Here is a 17,569-nt window from a genome sequence, read left to right on the forward strand (position 1 = left end):
CCATCTCCTCTCGTGATAACACCTGACTTTGGACCAGCAGTAGCCCTAATCTGACAGGGACCCGCGCCAGTCAAATGCTCCAGAGACTGCTCCAGAGTCAGTGGTTGTCACGACCCATGAGGAAACTGTCTGTTCTGTTCTGAAAATAACCCATTTGCCCCACCTTTGAGTCATGCTGAACTAAACTCTAGCCTTATCCTACAGTCAGATATCACATATCATAATTCTGCTGACCACCGGTTGTTTGGCATGAAATGGTTTCACTGGAGGCTCCATGTAATAGACCGCCGTCTCTGAGGTGCTCTTGTTTCTACCTCTTTTATCTCAGCCTCTCTATCTCGCTCTCTACCTATCTGTCTGCATCTCTTTCACGAAGGCACTCGCCACGGCTATCGCTTTCCCCATCTCCCCTTCCCATCTCCTCCCCCCCTCCCCTCTCTCACTCTTCATTAGGCTGCTGAAATATGTTTCATAATTGATAGCACCTACCCACGGCCAGATTACACACGACAATTAAATCTGACCCCTGGGAAATGACTCCCTATGGCACGGGGAGCCCGGGGTGGCGGCAGCAATAAATAAAACTTAATTCAGTGTCAACCCTTCAGGCTGAAGACGGGATTGAAGGGTAATGCCCCCGCTTATTCAGGATGAGTGGCTAACAAGTCCCTACACCATTCACGTATAGCAGGCACGCACGCACACGCACACACACACACACACACACACACACACACACACACACACACACACACACACACACACACACACACACACACACACACACACACACACACACACACACACAAAGAGTAGTAGCCGACACTAAGTGGATATGTACGCCAGGATTTTTGAGGACTCGAATCCACTCTTTCAAATGTCATGGCAGTGAGAAGTCAAAGCCCTGTATTTTAGCTCATGGATTAAGCTCTGCAGAGGGCTTTGCCAAGAACACAGTATGTGAGACAGAACACCCTATCTGATCTCCTGTGGAAAGAACCCCTAGCGCCCGCTTCAGAAGAACACACCTGCTTTCAAGAAATCGGCCCACTGCCCGGCGCCGCCATTTGTTGTGCAAGCAAACAGATACCAGGCATCTTGTCTCCGTATGCAAATGTGTGTTATGCTCCCATGATGACCCAGTATCAGGAAATGGTTTATGGTGGCACAGGTCTGACAGGTCTTATTATAGTCTGCATGGGTGTGTACGTCACCAGTTTTATTCACCGGTAATAATTTTGACAGGATTTTAGGGTCGTGTTTGTCAGGGATTTCACTCCAAAAACAAACTGCTTTTGAGTAGGCAACTGAGCCGAACATTTAATCGCCTGCCTCTTTTTTTTTTATATTAAGCCCATCTTAAATGAAAGCGTTTGATCTGTGGATAGTTTATTAGCAAATGAAGACACACTTGAAGACACTGAAAGATGCACTGTTTTCACAGAGAGACCCACTGATTTCAGCAGAAAACAAACTATACTAAAGGAGCACTCTTGGCTCAGTACAATAAGCTCAGTACAATAAAGCTCTGCACAGGGGCAGCAGGTTCAAAACTCACATTTGAGGACAAGGCTGTGCTGATAGGCTCATCATGATGATACCAATTTATGATGAGACTCATCATGATGATGATGATACCAGTTTGAGGTCAAAGACGAATAACTTACATGACTGTGTTTCAAATCAACAAATTATCAGAGTATCAAAGAAAAAGAGGAATGCAATGTTGATTTTTCAGAAGAACAGGGCCTCTCTGAAGTAATGACGCATTGCTTAATCACTGAGTCAGTGGAGATGCATCAGGTCAGTATCACTGATGACATCACAAGCTTAACTGGAATGCTGAGAATGAAGAGCAGAGGTACCACTCCTCCACATCTCAAAGCAGCAGTAAGAAGTTTTCTAAAACTTGCAAACAGATACAACAGTCTATTTGAGACTTATAAAAACTAGCTAACTTGCTGATGTATTTTGGAGATTTATTTGGTGACATCATGCCCTGGAGTTGAGAGCTACATGGTGAATAGTTGGGAAGGCTAGTAGGAACATCAGGTATTTATCGGTCCTCAACGTGACCATATGACATCAAAAATGACATCAAAATCATTGTGATGTTGCCACAGCTATCTGTTATTTTGTTACCGTATCACTGCTTTTACTCAGAGAGCTGGCTTTCAGTGTTGTGAAGGGAGTGCAGTGATGGTGGAAAAAGACCAACCTGTACTGTACGCTCTGGGTGCTGATATAACTGGGTCAGAAGTGCGTAGTGTTTGTGAAATGGCTGACACTGATATCTTGGAGCCTGCTGATGTGGTCACTGCAGATTTCATCCCACCCTGTGTATTTCAGATCATACGGTTTCACTTCCACAGGTCTGACTCCGCATCCAGCTGCTTAACAGACGTCAACAGACCTGGCATTTCTGTCCACAGTTTGTCAGGCTGAAAGATTGCGTATCTGAGACTGTGTTGTGCAGCACCGGCGCTCCACAGGGGACTGTGCTCTCACCTGTCCTGTTTACCCTGTACACATCAGACTTCACCTACAACACGGAGTCGTGCCACATCCAGAAGTTCTCTGATGACTCTGCTGTTGTGGGTTGTATCAGGGATGGACAGGAGGGTGAGTACAGGAGCCTGGTGGACAACTTTGTGCAGTGGTGTAGGAATAACCACCTGCAGCTGAACGCCACCAAGACCAAGGAGATGGTGGTGGATTTTAGGAGGTCTCAGCCTCCTCTGCTACCAGTCTCCATCGGGGGTGTCAGTGTGGAGGTGGTCAAAACCTACAAGTACTTAGGAGTTCATCTGGACAGTAAACTGGACTGGTCAGCCAACATAGATGCCATCTATAAGAAGGGTCAGAGCCGGCTCTACTTCCTGAGGAGGCTGAGGTCTTTCAATGTCTGCAACAAACTCCTGCGCATGTTTTACCAGTCTGTTGTTGCCAGTGTCCTTTTTTATGCTGTGGTGTGCTGGGGAGGCAGCATGAAGAAGAGGGATGCAGGGCGACTAGACAGGCTGGTGAGAAGGGCAGGAGCTGTTGTTGGCATGGAACTGGACTGCCTAACATCAGTGGCGGAGAAAAGGACATTGAGTAGGCTGCTGACCATCTTGGACAATGACCACCACCCACTTCACAGTACTATTAACGGACAGAGGAGCATTTTCAGTGGCAGACTCCTGTCACTGTCATGCTCATCGGACAGGCTGAGAAAGTCCTTTGTCCCCAGGGCCATCCAGCTTTTTAATGCCACACAGAAGGGGAGGGGGAGGGAGATGGACTTCTCTGCATGAGTCTTCCTCAGTCTCCCCTCCTCTTCTCAGCTCTTAATTTTTCCATCCCACTGTCCATCTTTTTATCTTTTTACTCTTTTACTGGCTATACTAGCCCATTGCACAGTCTTTACTATTTATATCACTTTGCACTATCCTCACACACACAAGCACAAGTACTCTATCTTTGCACTATCCACACTAGGGCTGAACGATTAATTGCATTTGCGATTTAATCGCGATATGATAGAACGCGATTTTCTAACCGCAACGTTCGCGATTAAAAAACGTGGTCACAAAAAAAAAAAAAAAAAAAAATAATATATATATATTTTTTTTTTTTTTTTTTTTTAAGATGGTACATTTTGCACACAGTGTTTAAAAAGTGCATGCCTAGTGTTTATACTTAAAATTACTTTTTTTAAATTACTTAAATGCACAGTGGCAAAGCCACCGATTTGTTGTTCTTGTTTCTGTAATGAGCAGTTAAATAAAAATGTAAAATGTGGGAAAGAATATTTTACACTAAATGTATCTAATATTGTGTTGGTCATATTTAAATCATTCATTACGTTTTGTTGGGAAAAAAAGAGGATAAAAAAAAAAAATCGCATATCGAAATCGCAATATTTTGGTAAAAAATCGCAATTAGATTATTTTCCCAAATCGTTCAGCCCTAATCCACACAAGCACATGAACACTATCTCTCTGCACTCTTTGCACTACTTTCCTTGTGGACATCAACACTGACACAATCAATGCACACTGTAATATCTGTATAATATCTGTATACACCCCACTCCCTGTGAACATGTTTTTCCCTATGTGTATTGTTTTTCTACTGTGATTTGTGTATGTATGTTTGTGAGTTAAGTTAAGTGTATAAGCTACTGGATGACCTAAATTTCCTTCGGGATTAATAAAGTATCCATCTATCTATCTATCTATCTACATGTTCCAAGCCTTGCTGAGGTTTAGTGAACTGTGTGTGTACTTTCTGTGGTTTATGAAAATGACGCCCACTGTTCAAGACAACTTTCCATGGAAACAAAATGAGGGGTTGATTCATTCCCTCAGTCATACGTGTCCATTCCTTCGTTATTACAACACAACTGAAACCTGACTGGATGTTAGGCTGCATGTCCGCTGTTCTGGTGCGATCTTGACAGCAAGAGCTTTGACTTCCCTCAGCTGGCCTCTTACGGGCGTTCCTCAGTTCAAACGCTATGGGTGTTCCTCAGTTCTAACTAGGGATGGGCATAATTAATCGACGATCGATTAATTGATCATTAAGAATTTCCTCGATGACATTATTTTTTTCATCGATAAAACTAATGCATGTTCTGTTGCGTAGTGTGCGTGTAATTTATTTATTTAAGGGCTGTCAAAGTTAACGCGTTATTCTATGAGATTATTGTGGCCGAGATTAATGCAATAAAATATTTTAACGCAGTTAACGCAACTTTGTTTACTTCCGGTGTGCGTTGACCCATGGCACGAAACCGCCGCGTGTCTGCAGTCAGTTAGATAGGAGAGACCGAAACGGTAGTTGAAGATGGAGAGAGCTGAGGGATTGTTGGGCGGAAAGTTTCTGTTTGGCAAAATGACGGAACAATCGACAAAACTTAAGTTGTATGTAGCATTTGTCAAGCTGAATGTAGCCATCACAGAAGCAGCTCGTCTTTAAGTTATCACCTTAATGCAAAGCACCCGACAGAAAGCAGTCCCAGGTTAGATGGTCGCCAAACCACACTCCACGACTTCTCTAGGAAAATAACTAGACCAGTCCGTGAAAAGGTTACCAACGCTGTAGCAGTTTGGGTTGCCGGTGACTGTCGGCCCATCAACATAGTTGAGGACGGTGGGCTGACTGAGGTGATTCGAATTGCTTCAGGGGACAATTCTAACGATTAACCGTTGAGGGGCACCATTGTGTCTCGCATACATTCCTTGTATGACGGCGAGAGAGAGCACGAAAAAAAATACAATTAAACAACAGTGTCTAAAATACACGCTGTCTGAATTGATTACTCGTTCATTTATAATATTTAGTCTTTAGAAGAAAAACAAACTTTTAATCGCAATGAATCTAGATTAATGAATTTCAAAATGTGAGATTAATTAGTTATAGAAAAAAAAACGAGGGTCAGTTGTGCTTATGAGCACCGGCTTCTAGCTGTCGGCTCCGCTGCTTAAGAGTACAGCAGCGCATATTTTCAAGTGTAACCATTGAGCAGATCTCGTTTAACTGCCACAAGAGTTGTTCATCTGGTAATAAAGATCTCAATGAGGAAACACGCTGTGTTTTTTCTGTTCAAGTGTAACCATTGAGCAGATCTCGTTTAACTGCCACAAGAGTTGTTCATCTGGTAATAAAGATCTCAATGAGGAAACACGCTGTGTTTTTTCTATTTTCACTGCATTTTAATATAGCCTATAAATAGTGAATTTTAATATAAAAATATTAATGATTAATCGAAAATCGATCGTTAATTCTCCCGACGATCGATTAAGACAATTTAATCGAATGCCCATCCCTAGTTCTAACGCTATGGGCGTTCCTCAGTTCAAACGCTATGGGCGTTTCTTGCCTGAGGCGCTCATGGGGGGCAGGGGAGGGCTGGGTTGGCATCTCTTCGTGAACTGCTATAATAAGATTTTCCTCCATAATTCACGCAGAATATTTGACACACGGAACAAATTTCACATGCGCTGTTGCACTACAATGAAGGATAAACAAGGGAGAGCCTCCCTGGTTTATGAAAGACTCTTCCATTGGATAATGGTGTTGCGTTTGCTGAATTCATTTGTATAATATTGAGCTTGCCCCAATTTCTTGATGCCCTGGAACTGCTCCAACGGCCACGCCACCTTACAGAGATGCCGTGCGGCCCCGTCAATGACGATCCATAGGAAATATACCGAATCAGTCCGAGACAGCAGGCGCGCCAGAACAGTGGACATTGAGCTTTAGTCTTCAAATACCAGACCCACATATCAAAACTTTTCCATGACCTTTCAAGGACCTTTAATTAAATTTCCATGAGCTTTCCGAACCTACAAAATCGTGTACTTTACAACACTGATTGAGCCTAATTATTGAATGAAAATTAAATAACCCAGTTAAACCATGTAAATGGAAGTGGAAACTGAATCACGCTGCAGAAATTCCCACAACATTATCCATGGAAGAGTACAACAACATAATTAATTGAATTAGACCTATATCCAACTAAATGTAATTCCATGACTTTTCTAAAACTTTCAATGCATTTACTGAATTTTTCCAGGCCTTTAGGAGGTACAGACGTCAAGCTCACCCATCACTCTCAGCACCACCTTCCTGCTGCGGATGCCCGGGACCTTCTTCACCTTGCACTGGTACGTCCCCGTGTCAGCAGACTTGAGCGACAGCAAGTTGATGGAGGCATCGCCGTTCTTGGGGTCAGAGGAGAAGAAGTGGACGCGGTCCTTTAGAGGAGCGTAGTAGTTCTCGTAGGCCCGGTCGCCAGAGTAGAGGATGACCTATGGTAAAGATAAGAAGTGAGAGGAATTGTCAGTATTGCGATTTTAAGTATGAAAGTAAGTATGGGTGGTGGGGGGGAACTATGATTTAGGCTTTAGTTTGTGTATACTGCACATACTGCAATGCTACTTACTACTGTTACTAATGTTTCAATATTACAAATCACAACAACACACTCCTACCAAACTCAAGCACTCATATCAGTGGCGATGTGAACAACGGAATGGGAACAAGATAGGATGTGGTTGGTTATGTTACTAAAGCAAAACCGAGGGGAATCTTAAACCATGAAGCCGGGGTCGGTGAAGGTCAGATGTCTCGAAGCGGATCATCTGGCCTTCACAGAGGAGACAGCGCAATCCTGCGGCCCCTCTCTTATCTCAGCTATGGCCTTCAGAGGGGCAGGCATGCTTGCCCTTTTCACGCAGCGAGACAAACAAAGGGCTACTGTTGAGCCAAATCAACACCTGCTGTGTAAACACCCCGCTCAGCCCAAGGTACCCACACACACACATTCTCTCTCTCTCTCTCTCACAACCACAACATACACACACTCTCTCTCAACCACAACATACACACACTCTCTCAACCACAACATACACACTCACTCACTCTCTCAACCACAACACACACACACACACACTCACTCACTCTCTCAACCTCAACATACACACACACACACACACACACACACACACGCACACGCACGCACCTAAATGCAAGAATTCTGCCCCTGGTTCTGAGGATACCCAGGCTTCGATTTAAGCACAAGCATATAGATATAGTTGATAACCTACATAGACAACACACACACACACACACACACACACACACACACACACACTATGGGTGGGCTGTATTTCGGTATCATAGTTGTCTACGGTATTACATCATGCCACTGCATGTATTTAGCAAAAATGTCAATACAGGACTATCTTTTAAAAGCATACAGAGTATATGAATTTCCCAGAATTTCGTCTGTCAGAGAATTCCACATTTGTCTGCTTAATTCTCTTGCCTACAATTACCAAATGAGACACAGCAAACTGTGAAATTGATTTTTAATGAGATTATTTAAGAACAGGGCACAAAATGAATTTCAGCAAGCAACCAGCTAGCCATATTTTTTACCAATTAGTTCACTCCTATATCAAGCTAACTTCACCACGGTCGTCAATCCATCTTATCATGCACCTGACACCAAACAAAGGTTATACAGGTTATCCAAAGAGGTTAACTTGTAGACTACAGAGAGACAACTAAAGTCTTTTTCGAAGATGAATAGTACTCATATTTTACACGGCGAAAAAAAAAAACGGCGAGGCAGAGTAAATTGTGCTCCACGTGATTATTGTTTTATTGTAACTGTTCATTTAAAGAAACTCTTCAAGCCATGTTTGAAATTTATCGTTTAAACGAAAAAAAAATGTTCATACCTTACTCTTTCTCGATCATCTTACTCTTTGAAATTTTTCTTTTTTTAAATAAATACTTTTGAAATGCATAATGTTGGTGCTTTTGCTACTCCAAAGATTAAACCGCATTGTATGAAGGTTAGATAAAAAATACCGTGATATAGTTCCGACACCATCCATACAGTCTCCTAACTCACACACAATGCTTGCCAAATACACACACACACACACGAAAAGCATTTTATTTCTGACTGACTCTCAAAGCCCAAGTAGACATCACTCCACTTACATCCTTTCTCAAATTGTGTGTGCAAAACTCAGTAGTGCCAAACGCGGCCAAGCAAAGACGCTGAGCGCTTCCTATTTACACACACTGCAGGAGGCGTGTGCTCTCAATAACCACACAGATAAAGCAAAGGCCTCACGCAGTCTCTGCCATCACACACACACACACACAAATACACAGCCTAAGGTGCTTGAGAGATGAGCATGATAAACACAAAAACAAGACTGGCAAACTGGAAATCTAATGAATGCATCAGATAAACAAAGGGGGTTGGGAGAAAGACGGACAAACACAGTGTGATAAGGAGACACAGAAACTAGGATAGAATATATGCAAGGAGACTGATGCAGAGAGAGAGAGAGAGAGAGAGAGAGAGAGAGAGAGAGAGAGAGAGAGAGAGGAATAACTACACAAAAAAAGGTTGCTGTCCTGTGGCACAAGTTTAAAGGTTGGTTGTTAAGATGAGTGGCCATCTTGTCCATATTAAAGACGGAGCATGTTTGTCTAATGGGTGCCACCTGTGCCCCCTGGACAGGTCCGTATTACTGGACCTCAGCTGCATTCCCGGCACCGGGGGTAAGCACTCCGAAATGAGAACACGGGGGAGAGGAAATTGAACAGCCTGGAGCTGAGACAGACTGGCACTCGCACACTCGAAACTCCTCTTCTCACACATAGGAGCATTCACACACCATCCCAGACATATTTGCATGGCAACTTTCAAATGCAAAAAAACACCTGTGTTCATGTGCTTGCATACTAGAATATAGAGAGCTCTCTCTCTCACACCTTTTTAATCATGAACAAAAATTCAATATTTAAAGACATACTTTAAAAGAAACAAACACACACACACACACACACACACACACACACACACACACACACACCTATAGGCCATTACAAGACAACATCTGCCAAATAAACCAGCATTACCACCAAACATTCACTCACACACACACACACACACACACACACCCCAGTGGAGTGAAGTTGAAGTGGAGGGGGCTATTTGTGCTGAGGTCAGGGGGTTCGTGCTGGTGTTTCTGCAGGCCATCCAGCAGGGAACTAAATTAACATTTTGGCCTAACAGCCAAAGCGGCTGGAAGATGAAAAAAAAGAGAGTTACTGGCCAGGCATATTTTTTTACCCGCCAATATTTAAACATGGATTTTTATAACATAATTAGTATGTATCAGCAGGGCCGTGCACAGACACTCTATCTATTAGAAATCCATCCATCTTTTTAAGTAAGCCTATGAGCTATAGCTTAACATGCCTCTCATCATAACCCATTGCCTATCAATGAAGCTGTGGATCAAACTGAACATTTCCTTGACCACAGCATAGATGGCAACATGCCATGGCTACATCCCTATCAGAGCACAATAAAGGGGTGATGGATAGGCCTATGATTCTGATACCCAGATCTGATTGCATAGACTATGAACCATGTACATATTTACTTATTTTATGCTTGTGGCCTGACAGGGGAACTAATGTTCACTTGTTTTAATCGACAAGTTAAAACAGTTCACTTAATTGAATTGACAGGGCAGAGGCTATTTTTACCCAGACTTGCTTGTTTGCTGTGAAGCTTAACGGTGGGCTGTTGTCTAAGTTATGGTACCTGCTCCATTGCAGGCTGCATCAAGAGGTTTTAATAGTTGTGGGCTTGTGTCTCGTAGAATTAGAACCCAAACAGTTGTTTGCCATAGTAACGGCATGCAATTAAAACTGATGGCGTTGTTAATAGTTAAAGCACTAAAATATTAAATTAGAAATCGTTAGAAACAAAATGCCCTGCAAAAAGCGCACTCATCATCTCAGAGGACATAAAGGCAGGTGCTTGGGCACCTCCTGGGGTCTATCAGTATCTGTGACAGTGCCTGTGTATTGTTAAAAGGCTAACTTCATGTGCAATTTTCACGCTAAATGAAGCGACACGGACCGAGCTTTAAAGCTGCTATACAGTCCTTGTGGCAGAGCAATCTCTTGAGTCTCGATAACTGGTGGTAGCTGTAGAAGAGGGAGTCACCACTCACCGTATCTCCACATAATGCAAAATGTTTCAAGTCCTGCGTTCAGTAGCCAAATTGTGTATCTAAGTGTGTCTTCCCCCCTCCCCATGTCATGTAGATATGGCAAGCCATTTATTAACATGACCATACTGAAGAAACAGTCCAAGTATTTTTTTCGAAGGTGAACCTGTATTTGACATGCCAGAGTGGCGCAGTAAGCGCCAACATTCACCCGCCGTCATAGAAACCTAGGGTTAGGGCTTGGCGGGTGATGATAGTGTTCCCTGCCAGAGAGTATGGTAGAAAAGTAATCTTAGTTCTGATCTCGGATCAGTTGAAAAGGGTCTGGATGATTGCACACATGCCAGTTCCAGTTGGATGGCAGCGAGCACTGGGGACCTGTGGACAGGCCTTCAGGGGGGGAGCAGCAAATGGGCCAGCACAACTCTTCACTGCTTCCCTGCCTCCCCCACGGCGAGTGCTGACTAAGTCCACCTGAGAGAGGCCTACTGCACACCGCAGCGGGGATTTGTGCATGTTCACTTCAGACTTTTTTTTTTTCTCTTCCCTTCTTCCTTGCCGCGGCTGCATCTGATTTTGATTAGTCTTGATGTGGGAACACTCTGCTTTCCTTATAAAATCCACCTGAGGCGGACAGCCGAGGCCCAGCTCAGAGAGAAGGGGGCCTTGTGTTCAAGCAGCCTACATGAGGGCATTTCAAAGGTGAGCTCATCGGCTGGAGTCACATGACCACACACACACACACACTGATGACAAACATAGCACTTCATTTGATATGCAAATCAACGGTGAGTCACCTGGCTGCCCTGGAACATTCTGAGTCTTCCTGCCCTGCGGTCATCCACCTACCTACACTGACCTCCACCGGCTTAACCCAAAGATGGAGGCACACAGCAGCCGGAGGCCTCATCAATTTCACTTCGCCGGGCACTCCAACCATGAAATGAACATCTAACTGTTGACTACGAACTATTAAAGTGATGATTAACAGCAACCCCGTCTGGGCATGCTGTAAAAACACACTGAACATCAATTGATGCTCAATGAGGAACTTTGTTATTTTTTCATTCTGTTGCCGTATGATTTCCTAGCAACCTAGGTAGCAACCCCCCATCCCCTCCCCCCCGAACTGCACCCCAGGATATTGCGTTCTGAGGTTAGGAGGCCATCGCTGGGTATTGGACTTAAAATTGGCAATCTGATGAATGCGCACACACAGACATGGTCATCCTCCAGCTGAGATGACAATACAATACACACACGCATCCCATCATGGTGTAATCATATTCAGCAAGCTATACGGTTACAGCCCAGCAGGTCAGCGCAAGGCTGTGTATTGAACTGGGGATTAGAAAATCTGATAAATCCCAGCACAAACACCAGCCTATATTAAGACCCATAGAAAAGCTGTGCTCAATGCGTGGGCTTTGTTTTTTATTTATTTTTTAACACCTCCGATGTAGCGCAGCTGGTTATCCTACTGTAGCTGCAGTCATTCTGAGTCCGGTGATGAATATTTGGGAGACCAGCCTATGTATAGGCGACCACACCCAGTGTCCCCCGAAGCCCCCCTTGGTCTCTCCCGAACACTAACGTTACCACTTAACGCCGATGCCCGCTGTTTGGTGGGCGGGGCGGGTGGGCAGGCATGTATGGAATCTCTGAGCTCATCACTGGTACTACAGACAAACAGAGCGAGCATCAATCACGCTCCACTGTCCCCCAAAAGAGCCCCGCATTCAGAGAGGAGAAGACAATGATCTAAAACTGGGTTTCTGCATTCAAGGCGCTTCCCTTTGTTGCTGGCACACATACATACATCGGAGGAATCGGAACGGCACAAAGGCAGCCGGAGACACAAAGGCCTGCACAGTAAACAATCAGTTCTGCTCTGCACAGGCTTAGACCAACTACACAACCACACTACCTACACAACCACATTAACTACACAACCATACTAACTACACAACCACACTAACTACACAACCACACAGTCTGACCGCCTATAAAAAGGACACCTAGTAAAAACACCAACAAGAATTTAAATTCTTCACAGCTACTCAATATTTTCTGATTTCAATAACCAGCTCACATTTCCAGCCAGATATCAGGCTACTTCACAGTGAGCACATCTCATGTAAAACACAATCATTACATCTCAGCCTTCAAACTGTCTCTGAGCTCTAATAGTGCTCGACCTGTTGACTGAGGGAGGGGGGGCATTTGAGCCAAACCCAGTGAAAAGAGCAGGGGGGGCTATAAAGATAAGGGCAGGGGAGATTAGGGGAAGCGCTGGGAAAGCAAGTGGCCACCCTTTTTCTCAGCCTCTCTCTCACTAATCCAGTCTGGAGGGCGCTGTCAATCAGACTCCCACCCCAGCTGGGCCGCTGCGATTACCCAGGATGCCGTGGACGGGGAATGACCTCACAGTCACCGGGAGTGCAGGGCAGGCCAACAGCCCCTGACCTTTGTGCAAGCATCTTCTTAAACACACACACACAGACCCACACACACACACACACACACACAATCTCTCAGACAGAAAGTCATCGCCTAGCCAAGGCATACATACAGGTATTTACATGCAAACATAAACAAATCTGTACACACCTAGAAACATGTATACATCAACACATAATGTCAATGGTTTCATTTGTTACGCAGAGACACACCGATCAATTACAGTCTATGAAGTGCAGACATTTGACATCTAATGACCCGGTTGAAATACTATCCTACTTATCCTATTAAGGGCCGCTAAGGACAACTGCCAGAACAGACCACTTGCCCTCCTGATGAAAGTCACTAAGAGGAGCTAAGAGGGCAGTCAGGACTAAGTAAGAGAGAAATCCTCATGGCAGTTAACAACCACTACAGGGAGAAGCCAAAGAGTTGCATGGGTAAACTAGGGTAAACTGCCACTACAGAGGAGCCTGGCGATGTGCGTGATGTGTGTTCAGCCCTCTGAGCCTCTGGTGAGGTAGACTGCTGTGTAGCCTTGTGCATTCCTCAGGAGCTCCAGCACACCCAGTCCTCAATGCCTGCCTGCCCTCTTTTGTTTAAAAGGCAGAAAAACAATACGCTACTCCAACCATCCCCCCTTTCTCCAAATTAAAATCACAAGTCCTTCCCATTATAAATCTAACAAACTGGGTCAAACTTTCTCTCCCACAAAAAAAGATGAGAGGCTCTGACGTTCCGATTTGAAGGGGGGTGGGTGGGGGGGTGGATGAGGGGTGTTGGGGGTGGTCTGTTCTGTTCTGGGGGGCCTGGCGAGGCCTAGCTAGGGCTAGGGTACATTAGAGTGTGGAGCGGAGCAGAGTGAACACTGACCCACTTCTGTGTCAACCCAAAGAGCAGCAGCGGCCCCCGGCACAGGTGATGATGGTGGTCGTGTGTGTGTGTGTGTGTGTGTGTGTGTGTGTGTGTGTGTGTGTGTGTGTGTGTGTGTGTGTGTGCGGGGTGATCCCTGCGAGACCGGACGAGCAAGCAGCTGAAGGTGTGAGGGGGCCGGTGGGCCGCGTGCGAGAGCCCAGCGCCAGGAAGAGGGCTGCTTTTTCTGTGTCAAACCAGCGCCCCGGGCTAAACACCATGCTCACCTTAGTTGGCCGCGGAGTGTGTTAACAACATCGCAGTGCAGAAGATGGTGCCGGGAATAGTGTGTGTGTGTGTGTGTGTGTGTGTGTGTGAGCAAGCAATGTCCTCTACTCAGACCCTAAATCTCCTTCTCTCCCTGTCTGTCTTAAAAGGATGGAGGCCCAGTACAGAAAGCCACTAAAAAAAAATCACATTAAAGGATTCACATACCAAGGCACAAACATCCAAAAAAGGAAAAAAAATTAAAACCCACAACACAAACACACACCTTTCATAACCAATATAGTCAGGCAATACTGACACACTGCATATTTCCCATTTAAAGCCTAGGGTTATGCCACACACAGTGCCAAATGTGGGCGATTTTATTGGGCCTCAAAACAAAGCTACATGCGTATAAAACATTAACTAGCTCTGTCGTCATGGCGCTCAGGCCTGTGTGAAGCCTGGTAATAGGATTTGTGTCTGTGTGTTTGTTTGGGGGGGGTGGGGCGGGGGAGTGGGCCCTTCCACACAACCACCAAACTACTGCTGGAGCCACATCACAAGCACTCACCCTGGAACACAAGATGGAAATCTGTACACCATTAAGGTAATAACTTCATAAAAGGTATGTGCTCATGGGCTGGTTATTATTAACCTTTTAAGCACAATATGCTTGTGCTATAACATAGCATGTACGCATAAATATGGTTGGATTATAGCCGAGGATTATACATGTTAAAAGCTCAAGATGATGGGCCGGAAAATAACTCAATGGAAACAAAATGGAAAGAGAGATGGTAGGGACTTTCAGTAGACCATGCACAAATATGCCCGTATGACAGCCTCAGGAAACAGCAGGACAGGTTGTGCACATGACGTAAAGCAGTCAGACCGGTTTAGCATTCTTGTTTATCCTTGAAACAAATAAAGTACTAGCGTGGCAGTTAAAGCATAAGGGTTGACATACGGTTTAAAAGGTCCTCCTTGTAACACGCAAACAAAAGCAGACACGTGACTCCCTAAACACATGAAGCGACAGACAGACAGACAGACAGACAGACAGACACACAGACACACACACACACACACACACACACACACACACACACACACACACACACACACACACACACACACACACACACACACACACACACACACACACACCACTTTCTCTTCATCCTGGGTGTCAGAGGGCTGGAGGCTCCACTCGATGTCCAGAGAGCCAGAGTCCTCGGGGGCTAGTGAGAACTGGCAGTCCAGTTTCACGCTCTCTCCACTGGCCTTCTCCACGGTCGTGGAGCCCGCTGAGATGATCTCCAGGCCATGGCTAGAGCCTGCAGGGAAGGAGGACAAAAATAGAACACACATTAAAAATCCTACTCTGCATACCCATAACATTTTTTTTTTTTAAATGTTAGAAACCAAACCCCATCTCGGGGGGCTGATTCAAAGAAGGACCAGGCTAAGTTCTGTGGAAAGGTGAACGCCTGGGACAAGTCAATCTAAGGCAAAGTGAACAACATTTATCATAACTGTGGACTGGGTGAAAGCTCATTCCAAGTCAGGCTACGATTCTGAAGTTTGTTTTAAAGAAAATCAATACTTAATACCACCTCACTTTTTTTTAAAAGAGTCTTCTTCACATCTGAGACACATGGGCTCAGATAATTCAGCATTTATGAGTAAACAAACAGAACTCCCAAGCACATTCAGTCAGAGAAACATCACAGCATCTTCTCACTGGAACTGAATGAAAGGAACTCTATCTAGCATATGCTGTTTGCGAGAGCAAACAGACAACCTTCAGTAAAACTTCTCCGAACAGCCTTCAGCACATACTTATTAAAATGAAAGGTGGTTACATAAAAGATCATATAAGATCATCCACACATATTCCAAATCACCCAAAGCAGAATTAGCAAAAGGCCTGAATGGATGAAATGTAGAAATTCTGTGCGGCAGAACACTGTAGGTTGCCATGTAAACACGAAGCGATATGACCTCATTCCTCCGGAACATCCTCGACGATTCTTCTATTCTTGGAATGCTCATAATTTACTGGTGACATCTCCACTCCGCACCGTATTAAGCCGCTGGCAGGAGCCGTGTCCAAGACGACTCATCACGTGCTGTCGTTTTAAATTAAAATCCCCGGGACAATGCCTTCCTTACAGCACGGGCGGAATTTAATCAATTCAGCTCTGCTTTTGAATGACGGACCACGGAATTGGCATTTGGACTTATTCTCAAGCAAAACCGTTTCCTTTTCTTCAACCCCCCCCCTCTTATTTCCATTTTTAGGGACAGATGGCGACTACATTTATTCTCGATGCAGCACACTGTTAATACCGCTCGATATAGCTTCAACAATGATTAAATGGAAAGAAATGGCTAGTTAATCATCTTCCTGCATCTTGCTGAACACCAAACAAAACAAAATCCAAACAGTATGCACACATGTAATCTCAAAGCCCTTGCAGGTTAGTGGAGCTGAACAAAACATGTAAATCTGAAGCCTCCATAAAACCACAGGGGCACTATGATGGGCCCATCTGGGAGTTACTGGAAGAGAGAGGAATGAGGAATGGGCCTGAACTCCTGGGGTTCAGCCTCCATGTAGAAGCCAGACAGACGAGAGCTCAGACTCCTCTGTGAGCGGACTGGAGCCTGGAGAGGAGCCATAAACACACACGCATGCACGCACGCACGCACGCACGCGCACACAAACAGACACACACACAAACAGACACACACACACACCCACAAACAGATACACACACACACACACACACACACACACACACAAACAGATACACACACAAAGCCAGCTTTGCCAGCAGCACACTCACTGACACACGTCTTGCCAAGAACACACTTTACAAGTCATTAGCCCACTTTGGACACAAATCAAACAGGGGGGCCAAGGTGGCTAAATGAGGGTTGAGTTAGGGAGTTGGGGGAGTGCACCATAAGTGAGAGTGTAAGTGAGTGAGAGAGTAAGTGAGAGAGTGAGAGAGTAAGTGAGTGAGAGAGTAAGTGAGAGAGAGAGAGAGAGAGATCAGAGCACATTTGTGCCGGGGACAGGGCTATTGCTTTCATTCTCACAGAAACTACGGCCACAGATGACAACGTGGAAAGGTTTGGTGAAAAGGTTGAGGCACTCCATAGTTTCAGTGAGGTGACTCAGCTGTGACAACAATGCTTGTCTGAAACTGGGGAAACTAGTCCTGCCGGTTTTACACCATTCAGCTCCCACGAAGACCAGCTAAGTGATCATATTCCATGTCTATTTCCTGTCTCATCATATGACTATATACTGTATGTGTGTGTGAGATAATAAGGGCACACTCAGCCTTGGCCCACGGCTACGGTGATTCCTTACAACTCATACACCTCAGCACAACTCATTGTTTAATCCTAAAACAAAGCAAATCAAACAA

At 44.8% G+C, this 17,569-nt stretch overlaps 1 protein-coding gene across 1 annotated transcript in view; it reads right to left on the bottom strand.

Moving 5' to 3' along the window:
* The window catches only part of cxadr (CXADR Ig-like cell adhesion molecule), a 61,609-nt gene that overhangs the window by 13,802 nt on the left and 30,238 nt on the right, over window positions 1-17,569 (bottom strand). Inside the window, exons 2-3 of the mRNA XM_012837768.3 lie at window positions 15,294-15,463; window positions 6,596-6,800 (exon numbers count right to left, since the gene is read on the bottom strand). Coding sequence (XP_012693222.1) covers window positions 6,596-6,800; window positions 15,294-15,463 — 375 coding nt within the window. The remainder of the gene's footprint in view (window positions 1-6,595; window positions 6,801-15,293; window positions 15,464-17,569) is intronic.

This window comes from Clupea harengus, chromosome 8 (assembly GCF_900700415.2).
Source record: "Clupea harengus chromosome 8, Ch_v2.0.2, whole genome shotgun sequence".
Taxonomy (NCBI): Eukaryota; Metazoa; Chordata; class Actinopteri; order Clupeiformes; family Clupeidae; genus Clupea; species Clupea harengus.